General features: G+C 41.8%; 1 protein-coding gene across 3 annotated transcripts in view; it reads left to right on the forward strand.

Moving 5' to 3' along the window:
* The first annotated feature begins 5,279 nt into the window (after positions 1-5,279).
* The window catches only part of AMMECR1 (AMMECR nuclear protein 1), a 107,691-nt gene continuing 94,195 nt past the window's right edge, over positions 5,280-18,775 (forward strand). For 2 of the 3 annotated variants that reach the window (XM_081222890.1, XM_081222891.1), the window contains exon 1: positions 5,280-5,864. In XM_081222890.1, the coding sequence (XP_081079016.1) occupies positions 5,392-5,864 (473 nt within the window). In that variant the 5' untranslated portion in view covers positions 5,280-5,391. The remainder of the gene's footprint in view (positions 5,865-18,775) is intronic. The other variant, XR_014014294.1, reaches the window with a different exon arrangement.

An 18,775-nucleotide genomic window follows, 5' to 3' on the forward strand; every position in this document is an offset into this window, starting at 1 on the left:
AAGGCAGACACAAAAGGGCAAATATTGTATGATTCCATTTACATGAAATGTCCAGAATAGGCAAATCTATAGAAACAAAAAGTAGGTTATTGGTTGCCAGGGGCTGAGGTGGGGGGGCAGGTCGATGGGAGGGAATGGAGGATGACTGCTAATGGGTATGGAGCTTCTTTTTGGGATTATGAAAGTGTTCCAAAATTATGTTGCTGATCGCACAACTCCATGAATATATGAAAAACTATTGAATTTAAATGGGTGGATTGCATGCTTTGTGAATTATACGTCAAAATAAAAAAAAGAAAGAAAGAATCAGAGGTGTTTGGGGGACTCATAGAGCAGGGTGTAGCATGGGAAATTGCAAGCCCCTTAGAAAAGCCATAAGCCACCATGAAGCATCTGCAGTAGAAATGGCAGCATGGCGGGGGTTAGTTAGAGAGAAGCCTGTCAAGTGGCATGGAAGAAATCCAGAATTCCTTGTGGGGACCTGTGGAGGATGCAGAAGGCAGCTGAGAATTAAGAGGCAGCATAGTTGCCAGGCAGTTGCTGTGGCATGAGTGAACAGCCCTAAAGTCAGGGGCTGGATAGAGGATATGGCTGACGTTTAGAGGGCTAGCAGACCACTGGGAGCTGAGGTAGGAATCCTGGGCAGTAGTATATAAGGAGAGAGAGAGAGAGAGATGTGCTTCCTGACCCAGTCATTGTGCATTGTGCATAGTGAGAGAATAAGCCATAAATTATGGACATTTAAAAAGTGAGTAGGGTGAGGCAAAATGAACTAAACTTCAGCTAGGATCCAGCAGAGATTATGGGACTCACTCACTGCCATGAGTGTGTTTGAAGTGTAAATCAAATGCTTGCACAAAAGAGACTTTTAATTCAGAACACAATTTTATATTCTAATTGACAACCTTAATCTGTCCAACCTGTGCCCAACCTGTGCCTGCAGGCAACTGGAATAGGTGCTCCAGAACACGATGAGATTAGTTATAGGAAAACAACTATATGTTCATAATTAAATGTGGAGGTGGGGCACGCTTGCGGTATATATATCTTCTCACCCCATTAAATGCATAGAGGATAGTAGATGAAGTCTTTAAAGAAAAGAGAAAAGAGGGAAATAGTCAAGTAAAGATTCTCCAAACTATAGTAGACACCTTCGCGTTTTGGTTGCTCACAACTCCCCTAACTGCCCAAGATAACACTCGCTTTGATCATCTTCTCCCTAAAAAGCTTTCCTTTTCAATCCACGGTTAGCTAGCTTTGTTAATACTTACACATTCAGTATAGATATTCGCATACCTAAATCTTATTAAAGAGTTCATATAACTTTGTCTCAAGGAAATAGGTAGCAAAGCAACATTCAATTAGCTTGCATTCCAGTTGACAATAGAAGATATAAATGAAACAACTATTTAGAAAACAGTCAAAAGTAGACCATGGTCCTTCGTCTCATTAATGTGTTCATTAAAAACAGGTTTCAGGAGGGAAGGAGCTGATTTGTAATCAAGAAAACAAAAGCTGATTTATCCATTTGAATTGAAAAGTAGGTAAAGAATTTCAGTATTTATTCACATATTCATTCAAGTATAAAAGGGATCTGATCACCACCTCCGCCACCAGAACCATGTGTCATATGTGTACAAGGTTAGATCAAAGTGGTAGCTAATAATATTACATTCTGCAGTTGTTCAAGGATGACAGTTGAGAAAGTTTGATGACAGAGGATAAAAATAACACTTGTTTGGGCATAAATGGAAGTTTTTTTCATTGAACTATGTGAATGCTCCTCTTCTCACCCACACTGCCAGAAACCTAAGAAAATAATTTTGCAACATAAAAGTGTTCACTACTCATCGAATTACAATTATTCTTTTTCTGAAATGAAAAATAACTATATTGTAAGCATGAGAATAAATTGAGGTAATGGAAAAATAATCAGGATCTATTGGGTTTAATTCAATTCCCAGTTTTACCACATAGTAAATAATGTGTGTTAGCTTTTCACAGTTGTATAACAAAACATTTGACAAGAGTTACTTAACGGCAATTTAGAGGCAGATGCAGAAGCAGAAATGCTTACAGTTTGAATGTGCTTTGTCGACAAAGAGACTATGGCCTATTTACTTTTTTTTATTTAAAAGAAAGGTGGAATCTTTAGCTCCCAGCTTGACAGTCAGTTACAAAAAGCAGAAGGCACCTTAACGTTTCCTCTGGAGGATATTATCACTCCAGTATCAGCAGCGGGTAGAAACACATTTGCTTTATCATACTTTGACCTTTACACTTCAAGTCAAGAGAATCCTGAGCAAGGTCAGTTTCCCCATCCAGTGTGCACTTTGCTGAGATGTAAAAAAAAGTTTTTTTTTCCCACAGAATTTGATCTTTGGATTTTATTTATGTTTGAATGAAATATGTTTAGTTCTATGGTGGTGACTTTGCAAGAAAACAAGACCAGGAGAGGTATTTCCTCAAAGGCTAAAAGGAGGCATTACTACCACCACCACTGCTTGCCAAGGGATTTGCAAAGCATCTTGAGGCTGAAGGTTAGTATGGGAGATGAGCCAGGCTCAGAAGAAGTTAGCACAGAGAAAAAAGAGTGTTTTTCCCCCTTTTAGCCAGCCAATTCAACAGAGTACTTCAGATAGTAATGCTTAGTGGTCAAATAATGATGTCTTTTCTGCAATGATCATGTTTGGGTTTGTCTATTTCCTTTATGCTTGTGAGGTTTGTAATTGGAATTTTAAATCCTTCGGGGAAAAGCTATTTTTGTAATTCAACTGGGATGTCCTTGTCTTAGGGTTTCCCATTGCTTCAGTCCCCTAGCCTGGTACTATAGCCATGACAGTGTTTTGTCTTTTAGATGAAATGCAGAACTAAGGACATGACTACTTGTGCTTATTAAAGATTCCTTGCTATTTTCACAAGAGTAGGGGCGTTAGACTCTTGTCTACTGGCCAAATTCTAAATCGGGAGATTACATTCTGCTTTCCTGAATTCCCCTAGCAGAAGCAGCCATCCATGGTATCCTACTTTGCTTCCTGTGCTAAACTGTTGTGTGATGTCATTAAATGGCACTGCTTTTCTACTCTAGAAGTGACCACTTCTTAGTGGAGTGGTGAATAAATTGGTACCTATTGTCTGATATTGTATTTGACCTAGTTTCAAACAAATTAAAAGGTAGGCTCTGACAGTTAAGGATAAAGTACAAAACAAAACAAAACACCCTAACAGTGTACTGGTTGTTGTGGAGCATTTTAAAAACACCAATATGCCTTCTCTTCTGCAACACAGACAAACAAATTAATGCATTTTTCAAAACTACACTAGTGGTTGACAATAAGTTGTTATTTTGCCTCAAACAGGACAATAGTTCTAACAGGGATGATGAGGTTTGAGAGGATGTGATCACATATCACAAACTAGTTAAACCATCTCTTTTGTCTTCGGGTTGTAGCTAACCATCCTAGACAATTGATCTGTCTATTTCATAAAATCTCTCTTTAAGGAGAGTCTTCATCTTTCCTTGGTAACATATTTCAGTGTTTCTCAATCTTTCCATAAAAACTAAGTTCTTATTTTTATTTAACCTCTGTTCCACCTGCTGTAGCTTAATGCCACCATCTTTTATCCACCTCTAGCTTTCTATCATACACTGGTATTGAGAGGCAGTGTAGCACAATGGCATGGTTTTTGGAGTCAGACATGCCTGCGTTCAAATCCTGACTCCATCACTTTCTAGGTGTGTCATGTTGGGCAAGTTACTACTGAGGTTCAATTTCCTCATCTGTAAATGAGCAACTTCAGAGGGTTACTGTGAGGATCAAATGACATAACATAGTATTTGAAGGGTTATGGGGTAAGGTGAGCCATGGTACTAAGAACCCAAAAAGTGCTCAATGAATAGTAGCTATTTATCTGAGTAGGTACACAGATCTGACTTAATTCATAAACTATTTGAGAGTGGGAAGTGTACTTCCTGGATTTTAACACAAGTCCAGTGTCATGCATGTACTATGGCACAGAGGCTCAATATTTGTTGAATGAATAAACTTATTTTTCCCCCAAGTGGAATGAACAGCCCTCACCTATTTGCAAGATCCCACATATTTTAGCTCAAAGGTGACAAATCTGATCAATCCTCTGATGTCTCCAAGTATGCAGATAGATACCTCACTTTGTCTAGATGTTTTGGCATGGTGTGGACACGATGCGAAAAAACTTACACTTTCTGTTTCTATCAGGCTCATTTCTATGAATTTTTACATTTGATGATTGTCTCGGGTGCCCAGAATGGGACTGACTCAATCGTCTACCTCATCCATCCAAGCATTCTTTGAGAAATTTTAAAAATGAATACTAACGACTATCTAATTGTATGCCTAAACAAAATCTTTCAACTTGTGACTAAGTATACTACCTGCCCTATTTACCTGTAAGATCTATGCTGACTACAGATATATTTCTAATTTGCTTTGTTCCCAAGCCAGCCCCTTCTCCCAATTACCCACCGCCGCAAGTTCCAGAGCACAATTTACATCTGTGAACCAGTGAGGTGTTGGTTAGGACTTTATTTTTTGCTTTTAAACGTCTTCACGGGGCTAGGAGGGGAAGTTGAGGAACAAACAGAGGATATATAGATTCAATCGGGCTTCAATATTTGTTGATAAGGAATGGAAAGAGTATTGCTCTTTTACCATAATCTTGGAAAACTTCTGGTGCGTGCTCAGATTGAGCCACTGCAGTGTGGCCATTTCCCCGACTGATTTGTACAGACTTTAGAGGGGCGATCTCAGGTGTGGAGCTCTGAGCACCTGCTTGCTCACACTCTGGCAGTTCAGAACCCAGCGTATTTGAGGCCGGTGGCTCAGGTTCCACGTAACTCAGCTCAAGTGTCACTAACACTATGCGCAGCGCCCGTCATCGAGCTGGGCTTTGAGACTTGGACACTTACTTCGGACTTTCTTCTTTCTCCCCCCTCCCCTCCCACTAGTTTCTCTTTCCCTCCTCTGACCCGGGGCGTGCCCACCTCTTCCCTTTGCTCCCACTCTCCGCTTTCTTCTTCTTTCCTTCTCCTTCCTTCCTACTGGGCTTCGCGTCTTTCATCCTCTGAGAGCCGCGGGGCGGGAGGCTGAGGCTCGGCTCGGAGGAGGAGGCGCGAGGCCGGCGGGACAGGCGTGAGGTGCCGAGCCGCGAAATCGCGGGGCGCGCGCCGGGGCGGGGGCGCGCGAGGGCTGGCCGCGTGGCCGGGCGTCCGGGTCAGGTAGCGGCGCGCGCGCGCGTGGCCCGCGAGCCCCAGGCGCGCCCCCGGCGGCCGGGGCCGCAGCGTGCTCGCCCCCGCCGCCAGCTCGCCTCACTTATGGGTCGGAAGCGCTGCGTGGGGGAGACTGTTCCAAGATGGCGGCGGGTTGCTGCGGGGTGAAGAAGCAGAAACTGTCCAGTTCGCCCCCCTCTGGCTCGGGTGGCGGTGGTGGCGCCTCCTCCTCCTCCCACTGCAGCGGAGAGAGCCAGTGCCGAGCCGGGGAGCTGGGACTAGGAGGCGCCGGTACGCGGCTCAACGGTCTAGGAGGTCTAGCCGGAGGAGGTAGCGGCAGCGGCTGTACCCTCTCTCCCCCCCAGGGCTGCGGCGGCGGCGGCGGGGGAATCTCCCTGTCGCCCCCTCCGAGCTGCGGAGTGGGCACCCTACTTTCTCCCCCGGCCGCCGCCACCTCACCCTCGCCCTCCTTGCCGTCCGCCGCCTCGTCCTCATCGCCCGGCTCCCGGAAGATGGTGGTGTCAGCGGAGATGTGCTGCTTTTGCTTCGATGTGCTCTACTGTCACCTGTATGGATACCAGCAGCCCCGGACCCCCCGGTTCACCAACGAGCCCTAGTGAGTACCGTGCCCACCGCCGCCCTCTCCCTTGCGCTCGGGATGAGGCTCAGAGTTGAGGCAAAGTACGAGTCAGCCTCCCCGCCGGCCGCTGCCCCTGCCCCTCTCGCTGCCCCGGGTCCCCGGAGCCGCTCGCTCTGAGTAAGGGCACCCCGCGCTTTCTGCCCTCGGAGGCAAGCGCCTCACACTTGGAGCGGGGTGCTGCTGCGAGAGATGGCGCGCTAGTTCCCAGAGGTGTTCACTTTCTCTTTGAGATAACTTCGAGGAGTTTTGACCCTCTCCTCTCCTTCGCCACCCTGCGTCTCATTCGCCCGGGTTTGGGAGCTCTGGTTCCCTCACGATGTTGACTTCTCCTGGCTTGGGTTTCCTTGACCCCCTGTGAAAGCCCCGCCGGTATTCCCGCCCCGCGTACCTTGCACATGGAGAGTTACTCTTCCATTGCAGCGTGAAAAATAGCAACTATCCAACTTCTGTTCTGCTAGTGATGGAACTTAGCTCCGGAGCCAATGAAGTTTACCCATCTTTTTCTTTCGGGTTTCCTCGTGTCCTGAGGAGGGAGGAGGTTTTTTCAAAACACATTTTCCCTTAGTACCTATTTTTATCCGAACATACCCATTAAAATGTGTTTCTAGTGAAGCGCACCGCCGGCTCTCTCACATTTAAAGAGTGAGACTTTTTTTTTTTTTCATTCCACCGTCTGGGTAAGAGCTCATTCAAAGAGAGCTGTCCCCATAGAGCCACTGTCAGTTTGTACATTAAGCGTACATTCGCTTTTGTGTCGATTTCACTTTTAAGAAACCCATGTTAGGCTCGACAATTCGAGAACTAGTTGAACAGTAAGTGTGTAGGAATGTTTACGGTTTCCTTCGGTTTTGTACTTTTAGTTATTTTACCTTTCAAGTGTGTGGTTGAAATTATTTAAAATAACACTGTTACAGCTAAAAGCCAGGTTAATTCTAGTCCCTGTCCACTTGGATGTATGGGAGATGGGGCATATGTTGTTTTTTTAATGTGTAAGCTGAGTATAAACTGACTTTTTGAGTTAAATGCTAGACAGAATGTAAAGCCCAAGGAAGGACAGAATGACAAAGAGGGTGATTGTTTTTATTATGAGTACTTAGCATCAAGAAAAATAATAGAGAAAAATTTCAGTGAAACTTATACTGAAAAGCAGCAACCCTTTTTCTAGCTAAGACAAGTGCCCCTTGTCCCCATATCATAAATACCTGAATTGATGTTCTTTTTAAACTGCTTCTTTTCATTTTGTGAGATTAGGGGATTAGACTGCGACTGGATACGTATAAACACTTCTGCCTAGACTAAAAATATTCAATTAATATGTAAAGTGGAAATTACAATAAAGTGTCCTGGAAATTATAAATTTGCTTCGTTTGTTTTCTTTGGCTTTGATGCTTGAAATGTATTTAATTTTGTATTTTTGCCACTCTTCTGTGGTCTGTGCTTTTTCTTTCAGACTTGGTTCCTCTTTGGGGATTGGTTCATAAGAAATGCATGAAAGAGCATAGAGACTGATACTTTGTCAAATAAATTAAATATCTTGATAAATTTCATAGTTTTAATTCTAGAAGCTTAAATCCTAAACCCACACCTGTACTTAGCCAATTTAGTTTTTGGTTAAGAAGTAGAATTCATTTTGAAAAAGACTGCCATGTTAAAAAAATCTATGAAATATTTATTAGGTTGAGTCACTTATTTGTGACTTTTCTGCCTTCTCTTGGATGTCTATGATGTATTAAAGCCAGTCCGGGGATGATACATAGGTTGGCTCAGCAAAGTCATGGGACTGCAAAAATTCACTCCTGTTTAGTTATATGAGTTTGGCAAAGGCTGTTTTACTATTCACGCACGCTCCATTGCTCCAAAGCATATGCGAACACACTTTCAGGAGGTGCTATTTTCACACATTTTAGAGTGAGTTTGGGTTAACTGAATGACTGTAACAAGAATTTTAAAAGGAAAATGAGCTTGACCAGCTCATACAGAAAATGCTTTTGAAAATGTCATTTAACAGTGGCTACTTTGCACACGTATTTAGGTATTGATTCTCCTCTAATAGTCCACCCACTGGATTTCTTTTTCATGGAATTAAACAGAAAAAATAAGGCACCCTTTTGACCACTGTGGATATGTTGAAATGATGCTGGAAGAATAATAACTATTATTTAGCAGGCCTTGGCTGTGTCATGTATTCTACCAAACAATGAATTTAGAAGAGCCACTGAACATGACCAAGGGGAGAATGAAAGTTCACTTAAGTGGAAAGAGGACTGCATCTTATTTTCATTTATCTTAAAGTCATTTTTGAGGTGGACAGTGGAAAAACTCAGGAAAGTTTCTTAAAAGCAGTGTTTGATTATGGAAGTGAAATAACTATAATCACTTGACAGTGCCTTAGTAACCAGAACCCATTTTCTTTCTGTTTTACATATTTAATAGCATTGTGTACTTATTAGTGTGGCTTGGTGCTGGGGGCCATAAGACAGAAATAGGCACATTGCTTTTCCTTTTTTTTCCCCTCAGAGTTATTAGGATCATGGTGTCAAGAGCAGTGCTGTTTCAGGTCCTGACTCTGTCCACCAGAAGACGTGCTTTCGACAGTGGCACATTCTCCTGTGGGAAAGCACACCGTTTTTATCCCTTCCCAGGACCTTTCTGTCAAAATGTCTGTCACTGGTGAAATCTGCCTTTATAGGCTTAGAAGTTCTAGCTTCATTAGTGACCCTTCCACTCTGGAAGGTTATTAGAGATTTCCAGTGATCTATCTGTTTCAGGTTTGGCGGGGAGGATGTCACTATAGGAAAAGGCTGTGTGGATACAAATTCTTCACTGTTGCTGCTGTTTCTTGGAGTACCTACCTCATTGTGAAGAGGTAGCAGTAGCTGGAACTTGGGAGGACAGTGGAAATCTGTTTAATGGAAGACAGGTAACATTTGTGTTCAAAGTGAGGAATGAATTACTGAATCCTTGGTCTCAGTTGCACAGCCACATTTGCCCACAGAACTAAGATTCAAGACATGATTTTAAAAAATGACTTTAGGTGCATTTTACTTTTCAAAGTCAGAGCTCTTAGATTTATATTGAATAGATGGGAACACAGCCACGTTATAGGAAACCATTTGCTACCATAAAGGGATCCACTGTGCCAGGTGTCGAGCCAGTTAGACTCCAGAACCGTCGCTCTCAACCTGCACATTCGAATCACTGAAGAATTCTTAAAAATATGGACGCCAGGGTCCCAACCCCAGAGATTCTGATTTAATTGGTCTTGGATGGGGCCTGGGCGTCAGGATTATTAAAAGCTCTCCAGGTGATTTTAACATGCAGCTGAGGAGGAGAACCAGTGGTTGTATTCGACTAGGCCTTTCTCCTGAGATTCTGATTAATTTGGTCTGGGGTGGTTCCTAGGTACTCGGATTTTATGAGCACCCTGGGTGATTTTTGGTAAACAGCTAGTTTGGGAAACACTTGCAGTGTGGTCTGCAGAAGACATCACATGGGAACTTGTTTGAAATGTAGGTTCACAGCCCCCTCCTCAGACCTGCTGAATTTGAATCTGCAGTTTAACAAGCTCCCCAGGTGATTCTTATGCACATTAAAGTTTGCGGAGGAGTGGTTCTCGAACTTTAGGGTACATCATAAGCTCCTGTAGTGCTTGTTAAAACACAAATTGCTGGGCCCCATTCCCAGAGTTTCTGATTCAGTCGGTCTGGGGTGGGGCTGTAAATTTGCATTTCTAACAAGCTCCCTGGTGATGCTGCTGCTACAGTTCCCAGGACCACAAGTTGAGACCCACTGGGTTAGAGAGTGGTGAAGACCTGAATAAAGTAGTTGAGCAACTGTAAGGGAAGGGCAGTTTTCACTGTCAGTTTCCAATATAAAACTTCCTGCTTCCGTGTTAGTATATTTTATCGTGGTCTTTCTAACTTAGCACCAGGGAGATTGAAGGCTGCCAAGATCATCATAAGAGTCTGAGGTTCTTGGTTTGGTTTCAGTCCGAGGTGGGGTTGGCAGGGAGGAAACCCTCACCTGGAAACCTGTGGTACAATTTTAGGTCTTTTTTCAGAAGTTGTTAAATGTGGGGGGCACATTTTAGGAATTAAAAGCAGCTCAAGTATATCTTTAAGTGAGTTGTATTGATTTTAGTAAGTCAAGTCCCCCTCTGTTCCCATAAAAAATGCTTTGATGATTAGTTTGCTTAAATAACATGTGATGAGATTTTGAAAGCTTTTACTTATACTTACGCTTGCTAGATTGCATTTTAAGAATTTCCCTCATTAACAAAGAAATATAAAAGGATCCTGCTAAGGGACTGGGATTGTTCAGTCTTTATATCTTTAATGCTGTGTTGCATGTCACATCCCATGAACATTTAATTTTAATCTTCTTACCACCTTTGAAGTTAATGCAGTACTACATTCTGTATAGACCATAGCACATAAAATATGTTTTACTATTAAACATCAATAAGTGTGGTTTTTCCACTGCAGTGAGCAAAATGTATTTTTAAAATAGCCACTCCTGGACATGCAGATTTTGAGAGACTGTGATCAGGTGTTTGAACAATTACCTTTTTCTTGTCGCAGTAGTCAAATTACTGTTTTTCTGTGTGCTTGGGAGGAATTGGGTTGCTCTAGGGAGGTGAGAGGTAGGCACTTTGTTTCACCAGAACAGTAACAATCCTATCGCATGTTAGTAAAAAAGATGATTTGATAATGCAGCTCAGGTCAAAGTGATATTAAATCAGCATTTTAAACACAAACTATTATATTTCTATTATGTCTTTTTTGGATGAAGACTGACCAGAATGGCCAGAAGGTGTATGTGTTTCTTGCAGATGATGCTACTAAGCCATTACAGATTTCCTTCTCCATGCTAGCATAATGGTCATAATGTATAGTTCTTCTTTTTTTAAAAAAATTGTCTGAAAAATTGTTGAGCATTTTTGGATGTATTATATGGGTTGTTTTTCAACAGTGTTGATTTCCATTGGAAGACAATCCGGTGTCCTATCTTACTGATAGAAAAGAAAGCAGGCATGCCCCCAGTTGTCATTTATGCTGAAAAAACCATCAGTGACTGAAATGGTAGGATGTAGAAATATAAATTACAAAATTATTTTATATCCATGCGTAAAGGTGTACGTAGGGCAAGGTATATTTAGTTACAAAGGAAAACTCGTTGCTTATTTTACCTTCTCCCCCATGTGGCCAAAGGGAGTGATAATCTAGCTCATGACTTTTCTTGCTTATGTATTGTGTTTGTGCTGTGTTCAGGTCCCAGTTAGTGGGTAGCAACCAAGAAGGAACTTCTGCTGGGATCTCTCAGTCCAGTGGGAAGAAGGACCACTACTGAGAAAAAGAAAAATGCTCTGTTAGCCCATGCATAAGTTGCTTTTTTCTAGTATGTGTTTCTCAGAAACATACTAACATTCACATTGTTGTCTTTAAAAGACCGTACACTTTTTGCAATTGTATTTGCGTTAAAACACTATACCCTATTACGGCAATTTATTATAATTTTGAAGTCAGTTGTGCTTCTCATTAACAGACCATCTTTTTGAGAATGTATATGTGTGAAACACTAAAACTTGTGCAATGAGATTAGTCAAAGTTCCCTATTTCAATAGGCGTTTTTCTGTTCTCTCCATGTCACACATGCTTGCCTGTTTTAAAGCAGCACAATGACCAGGGCTTTTGCATTTAAATTTTCTTAAATAGTCTTTTTTTCCCCCAACTTGTGTAATAATGTCTCTTTTTGATACTGTTCTGAATCAATTAAGCTAAGTGAGTGAGGACCAGCAGTAAAACCCAGGGGCTGCCAAGAATGGACCTTCAGTGTGTAAGCTGTCTTTCCACAATCAGTAATTGGGCAGTCGCTCACAGGACACTGGAAACAGTGTGGGAAGCCAGTGGTTGTGTAGGTGGGAAGAGTAGATTCCCAACAGTAAACTTATTTAGAGTTGAGCTTCTGTACTTAGTGTTGCTAAGAGCAAAAATGAGCCACAAGCTTATGTAGTAGAAAGAAAAGCGCCCATAGGAAAAAGTATGGGGCAGTAATATAGCTGGTTGGGCGGGGCGTATTTTATGTTTGGTCCAACTGTAAGTGGCATCTTTTCTATCAAGTGTGGGTGTACTGTCTACAGCTTTTAATGTATCATACTTTCAGACTTGCTCAACCTTAAAAAATGTTAGTGTTGGGTAGCTGAGTGGAAATTATATGTCACTGGGGAAAGAACCCGTTTTTTTTTGTTTGTTTGTTTGTTTTAGCATATACATTATGCTGAGTTCCGTGGATGGAAACTAGAGAAATAGAAGAACTAGTTCTATCCTCACAGAACTCACAGTCTTGTTCAAGATATGATACAGATATCAGAGTTTCTTAAAATGCTTACAGAGCAATGTGTACATGATTACAGGTGAATTAGATACATGCAAAATGTTGTACCTAAGGATGGTAATGACGTGGGGTAAAGGAGCGGTCAGGAAGAATGCTTTTGGGAGAGGACAACTTTTGAGCCAACGTTTTAAATGGCAGAAGTACAGAGACTATTGGTAAGAGTGGGTATGACCAGTAGATCTGGAAGTCTTACTTGGTTGTTCTCAAACCAGTTGCTGTCACCACCACACCCCTTGCCAGAGCACTTGGGGATTCCCAGCAGCTGTCTTCAGTCAGCAACTTGCACACTCAGCATTCGCCATACCAATCCCCTTTCTCTGGTCTCTAAGATCATAAAACTTCAAGGAAATGGAAAGTAGCCTTTTGTCCTGGGAACCCTCTGGGAATGCTGGATAAGAAATATTGGATCTGATTATAGTTTCCCATGTTAGGAAGGGAACAGAATTTGCAAACGAGTTCTCTAGAATGTAGGATGAATTGGAAGGAGAAGAGTCTCAAGGTAGGGGAGCCCAGCGAGGCTTAAGGTGATGAGGGCAGGAGAAAAACTGGCGTTGCAGAAGTAGGGAATGCGCCCCGGGGACAGAGTTTGTGAATAAAGGAATGTGGAAAAATCAAGAAGTGGAAGAAGTTGTCAGTGTATGCAGAGACTCGCACTCTAGGACCAGGTTTTGTGTAGGAGTGGAAGGATTGCAGCTCACCTGTTTTTTGGTTTCCATCATTGCCTCTTCTTCTCTTGGCTCTGTGCCTAGCTATTCTTGTGCTCAGGAAAAGTTTGTTCAACAGCTCTGTTGGAATGGCGATGAAATTTGATCCCAAGTGTAAGAACCTACCCCGCCCACCTTTCACCTATTCCCAGCTGTTACCTAATTTGAGAGAAAGGAGAAGACATGTTGGTTTGATCGAATTTGGATCACGTATAAAGATAGCTGAGAGAGCTCTTGGATGAGGATCTGAAATCAGGTGATTGCATGTGAGTAAAGAGGCATTGCAGAAAAAAAAATCTACGAAATTCCCATTGCTGGGGCAAGTGAGGCTTTGAACATAATTCAGAGTTTGTAAGTCTGAGGAACCAGGAGGATGGTGGTGTCAGTTAAAAACATGGTGGGGGAGGGGATGGGACGAAACAAATAGTTGGTCACGTGAAATCAGATTTCTTAATATGTATATTTCAAGTGTTGGCAGTTAGCAAATGTCATTTCTTTTTAAATTAACAGAACCACAGAGCAGCAAAGAGCTATTGTGATGATTTGGTTTGGTTGGTCTCTTGGGATCTCTTCAGCCTCCCCATCTCCCCAGTCGTGACTTTGAACTGCCGAAATGGGTAGACAGAGATCAGTGATAGTTTTAAGCTTTGTCTTGCTAGTAAAAATACCTGACAGAATGTTGGGTTTCCCTAATGTAGGTTTATACATTTTCTCAGTCTTCAGGCTTATGACTTTGAAGGCAAGCACTCAGTGACTCTTATATTTCCTTTATGTGTTTATCACAGCACAGTTGTCAACAAAATAGAGCCTCGTGGAGGACCATCTCAGAAACTTGTATTGGGTTGGCCAAAAAGTTCGTTCAGGTTTTTCCGTATGATCGTACAGAAAAACCCGAACAAACTTTTTGGCTAACCAATAGTTTCAGGCCTTGGATTAAAGGAAATTTGTGAAGGACTGAAAGTACTGTCTGGTACTAGATTCTAGGTCCTGTGTCCTCAAGCTTAGAAAATAAAGAATCAAGCTGGATCTGTTTTGCAGCTTTGCTCAGCAGTGAAAGAGAGATGTTATCAGTGGACAGGATTAGCCATATTGCTTTGTGATCTTTGCAATCTTCAGTGGATAGGCAAATGTGAAAAGTTCTGCTTGAGTCCAGGCCTGCTAATATTAGTTTTTAAATTCAGGTCTGTGATAGTCTTGATGATTCTTGCCTTTCCCCTGTTTCATTTTACAGATAATCCACACTGTGACCCAAAGCCACATGCAATGCTGGGAGAGCACAGTTGACTGTATTATGCAATATCCTGCCAGAAGATGCTGACCAGCTCTCTAGTAATGGAAAGTAGTGAGATTGACTTAACTGCCTATGTAGCTCGCCTTGCCATTCCATATACTTTCTGTAAGCATATGACACACAATTCTAGTAACAAATCTTATGGTGAGATCTTGGATTGCTGCAAGGTGGTGACACCAGATTCTCTGCTTTGCTTCAGGCACTGGTGGATCTTTGAGTCATTCTCACAGTATGGGATCTATGAAAAATCGGTTTTGGTGCTGTCAGCCTAACAGCCACAGCACTGTGTCTGCCTCAAAGAAATGCTCGTGTGCTAGTCACGTTGGTGTGCTTCTTCTCTGTGACAGTAGTGTTGCTTATGTAGACTAAAGACCACATGGTTAGGTATAGGTGGTCTGGGTGCAAATAAGTTACATCTCTGGTACAACTTGGACCTCAGTACAAACCTCATTGTAGTAAGGCAGATACCCTCTGTATTCCTGATTTTGAACAACAGTGAGGTAAGTGTTTAGATGCTGGGTGCTCTTTTCACTTTTTTTTTAAGGTGGTAAGTGGAAGACAGTGTTGGTGATTTATTCACTAAAGAAGAATCTCATGAAGTCTTCTGGCCTTTTTTCTGTGTTAGAGTATTGCTCTCCATGCATTTCATGAAGTTCCCCATGATTAAAACAAACAAACTCCCACGCTTTGTTTGCATTAGAAACAAAAAACTTGCCAGTAGGTTGGCCAGGTACTTGATTTTGTGGAATAGCTCTTTGATGGTAGAAGTAGGGGGCTAGGCAGTCAGTGGTTGAAAATGTTTGTTCATTTCCTGGATCCATCTACCCCACACCCTTGTCAATTTAAAAAAAAAAAACCCACAAGAACAAATGGGAATGACACCGCCTCTATTTCTCTGACACAAATGAGGTGATAGGTGGTTTGTGGTGTATTTTACTCTACGAAGTCCTCTAACCATTGCCCTGTTTGGCAAGTTGTTTTGCAGAAATCCACCCTTCCACACAGAAAGCATGGCTATGTGGAGACAGAGAGTCACACAGGGCTGGAGGCAGGAGTAGGGGGCACGTGGGAATCAGGGAAGGAGAAAAATGAGATTGTTGTCAAGTGAGGTGATGCCTGGATTCAGGGCAGATAAAGAGACCAAGTGTGGAGTCTGGAGCGGGACTGCTGCCAAGAGGCGTATTTTACATGATACAAACCTAGGTGTCCCTCCTTTAGGACCAAGAGTCGTGGCACTCTGGTTAAAAAGAAATGATTCCTATCAGCAACAGATGCACAGCATGAAGTTTAATAACATAAGAGGACTTGCGTACGGGTCCCCCGAGTGCTTCCTAGAGACCATGTTGAAAACCATTCACATCGTGTCCTCAGAATGAGGCCTCTGGGTAAGTTTGGGAGCCGTGGGACAAGTAGCTTAAGTATAGTCCAAATGGATGAATGTAGCCACTCTCTGGTCATTATCCTTTTTTTTTCTTGATTTATCCTTGAACATAGTTATAAGTCCTCAGGTATTCAGATGTGTCTTATTTTTAGGCCTGTGTATCTAGGTATTAATAGCCTCTCCTTAGATGTATGATATTTCTTTTACATAGCTTGCTGCTCATAGTTATTCTCCATCACAAAGATTATGGAACAGATACTATGAAAGGAGAGAGCCAGATGTAACGTCTGATTGCAGAATGCAGTCATAGGAAGGCATCCTACTGAGTATACTCGGCTCTTCTGTACCTTATCTCCAGTGTCTCTTAACAGGACCCACTATGGTCGATTTAATTTGCAAATGACACTCTCAGAGGTAACTGGGGTATCAGCTATTTTTGGTTAGTGAATTTCTCTTCAGTCATACAGATGTATACTGATTTTAGCAAGTTTATTTTTATTGTGGTAAAAAACACGTAACATGCGATCGAACCTGTTAACACATTTTGTAAGTGTACAGTACTGTTAACTATAAGCACCATGTTTAGCTTACTTTTTAAAGGTACGTAATAGTGGCTCTACCTCAAGCAAGTACGTTTTCATAGGAATGTTGAGAATCTTTTAAAGATCTTACCAATCCACATTAGAGATGCATGAAGCCTATTCCCAATTCGTCCCAGCTTACCCTTCCCCCTCTTACAGGAGAGCCTAATTTAGGCTTTGAGGTATTATTCTTCCAAACTTACTGAAAATGATGAATAAACTAGATTAAAGGCATTAGAGGCAGAAACAACCATTTTTTAAAAAACATTTCAAACTAGTAGCATTTCAGTTAGTATTTGACCTGGCATTTATCATTTGCTTTGTTAGTAGACTTAATACCAACTACCTGTATTTGAACAGAGATTGATTTTCTAGCTTTCCTTTTAGGTCGTTATCTCATCCTCTGTTCTTTAGGGCTTTCTAACGAATTTGCCAATAATAATATAAGGAAACATCTTTGACAGGTCAGAGCTTGGCCCTTGTTCACCCACTTTTAAAGGTGGAAGGAGGGACCAAAGCATTAAAGGAGAACATTAGTTTTGACAGTTAATCCTGATATTTCTGAGAAAATGTGTTTTCTAGAGAGGTGGAAAATTGGAAGACACCTTGCCTCATGGGATATTATAAGTAAGGCCTTTCAGTCCATATGTGTGCGTATAAACTGGTTAAGCACTTTTTGAAATTGCTTCTTATAGTGTACATATTTGTTTCTAATGGAGAGCTCACATCTAAATGTGGTAGTGGCATCTGTGAAATAATAGGTATGGTAAAGTCATGGGTCTTGAAAGTCGTTTATTTGCCCTGTTGTCTACACAACCAGTATGAGGTTCTTTATCATTAGCAGAGGTGCAGACGTATTTAAGTAATAGCACTGAATTGTAATGCATTAATTTGAATTTTGGAGCAGTTTCTAACTTCTTCCATTTAGAGATGCCTCTGCACTTCTAAAGGAGAAAATAGAAATTCCACCATGATTATCCCTTTGCTTATAGACATTTAAAAATGAATATTTGTTCAAGCTTCAGGATTTCTTTGCCAGCATTATCTTAAGTCAGTGTGTTTTACCTCGAAACCTATCTCTTATTCTAAGCTAGTACTGTTCTTCATATTATGGTTATTTCTGATATTTCAGTTCAACAAGTGATATAACTGTTGTGGGCAGAACACTGTGGTAGGCTCCTTTTTGGGTGCAGGTGAGTGATCTATAAAATAGACATAAGCCATGCTTCCTGCCTTTAAAAAACCTTGCAGTCATATTGAGGAGACAAGATTCAGGAAACAAGTAATGAGGTCACATATGACTTAATGGCCAAGTGAGTGATGGAGACAATGAGGTCTGTAGGAGTTTGGACAAAGACTAATGTGGGCTGGGGTTATATAGGAGGGCTTCGTGGACAAAGTAGGATTCGGGCTGGGTAGGCCTTTTTCATAGATAGATCAAGCATTCTAGACAGGCAAACAACTTAAAGATACAGAGGTCAGAATGAGCATTAGACAGTAGTCAGTGGGCACCACAAAGGTAGTTTGAAGTGGGGGAGATCCTAGCAAGAAAGGGGATCCATCACGAGACTGTTGCTGTAATTCAGGCATTGGGAAATGAAAGTCTGCCAGTTGACAATTTTTAACTGTTAATGGCTTGTGAATTGCCTCTGTCTTGGTAAAGTTTCCCTTTTGTCCAGTTAATTATGCCTCAGCAGGTTCTTTAATGTCACGAATGTCATGAAGCCTGGACAAGAGACTGGGAAATAACACAAGTAGGAGTCTGCTGTGTAGACAAAGTACTTTCATTCATCAATAGACATTCAGCATAAGTCAGTTAGATTAACATTGGTTTTTATCACCCTTTGCCTGAGTGCCTTCTATGTTCAGTGTTCTTTTTTTTTTCTTCTAAACTTCAGCATCTCAAACATAAAGCTGGGAAAATTGAATAGCTGCAAAGATTATGTAATTGAAAAAATAAACCACCCTCATTATTATAGAATTAAATGGCTTTAAGCCACTTTTTTCCTCCATAAGTTAATGAAGAAATTTTACTTGGATGTTGCAAATGTAACCCACATAAGGTAGGTACTGGGAATTATAATAATTATAGGAGAATTGTGTACTAATTATTGAATGATGTTATTTATTAAATTAGCTTTAGATTAGTGGGTGTATTCCTTATGGTTCTTTTTTTTTAATTTTAAAATTTTTTTTGGCTGCATCGGGTCTTCGTTGCTGCGTGTGGGCTTTCTCTAGTTGTGGTGAGTGGGGGCTACTCTTTGCTGCAGTGTGCGGGCTTCTCATTGCAGAGCATGGGCTCTAGGCACACAGGCTTCAGTAGTTGTGGCACACGGGCTCAGTAGTTGTGGCTCGCGGGCTCTAGGGCGCAGGCTCAGTAGTTGTGGTGCACAGGTTTAGTTGCTTCACAGCATGTGGGATCTTCCCAGGCCAGGACTCGAACCCATGTCCCCTGCATTAGCAGGTGGATTCTTAACCACTGCGCCACCAGGGAAGCCCCTCCTTATGGTTCTTAACATACCCTATTCGAGAATGCT

The sequence above is a fragment of the Mesoplodon bidens genome, assembly GCF_964165515.1.
Source record: "Mesoplodon bidens genome assembly, chromosome: X".
Taxonomy (NCBI): domain Eukaryota; kingdom Metazoa; phylum Chordata; class Mammalia; order Artiodactyla; family Ziphiidae; genus Mesoplodon; species Mesoplodon bidens.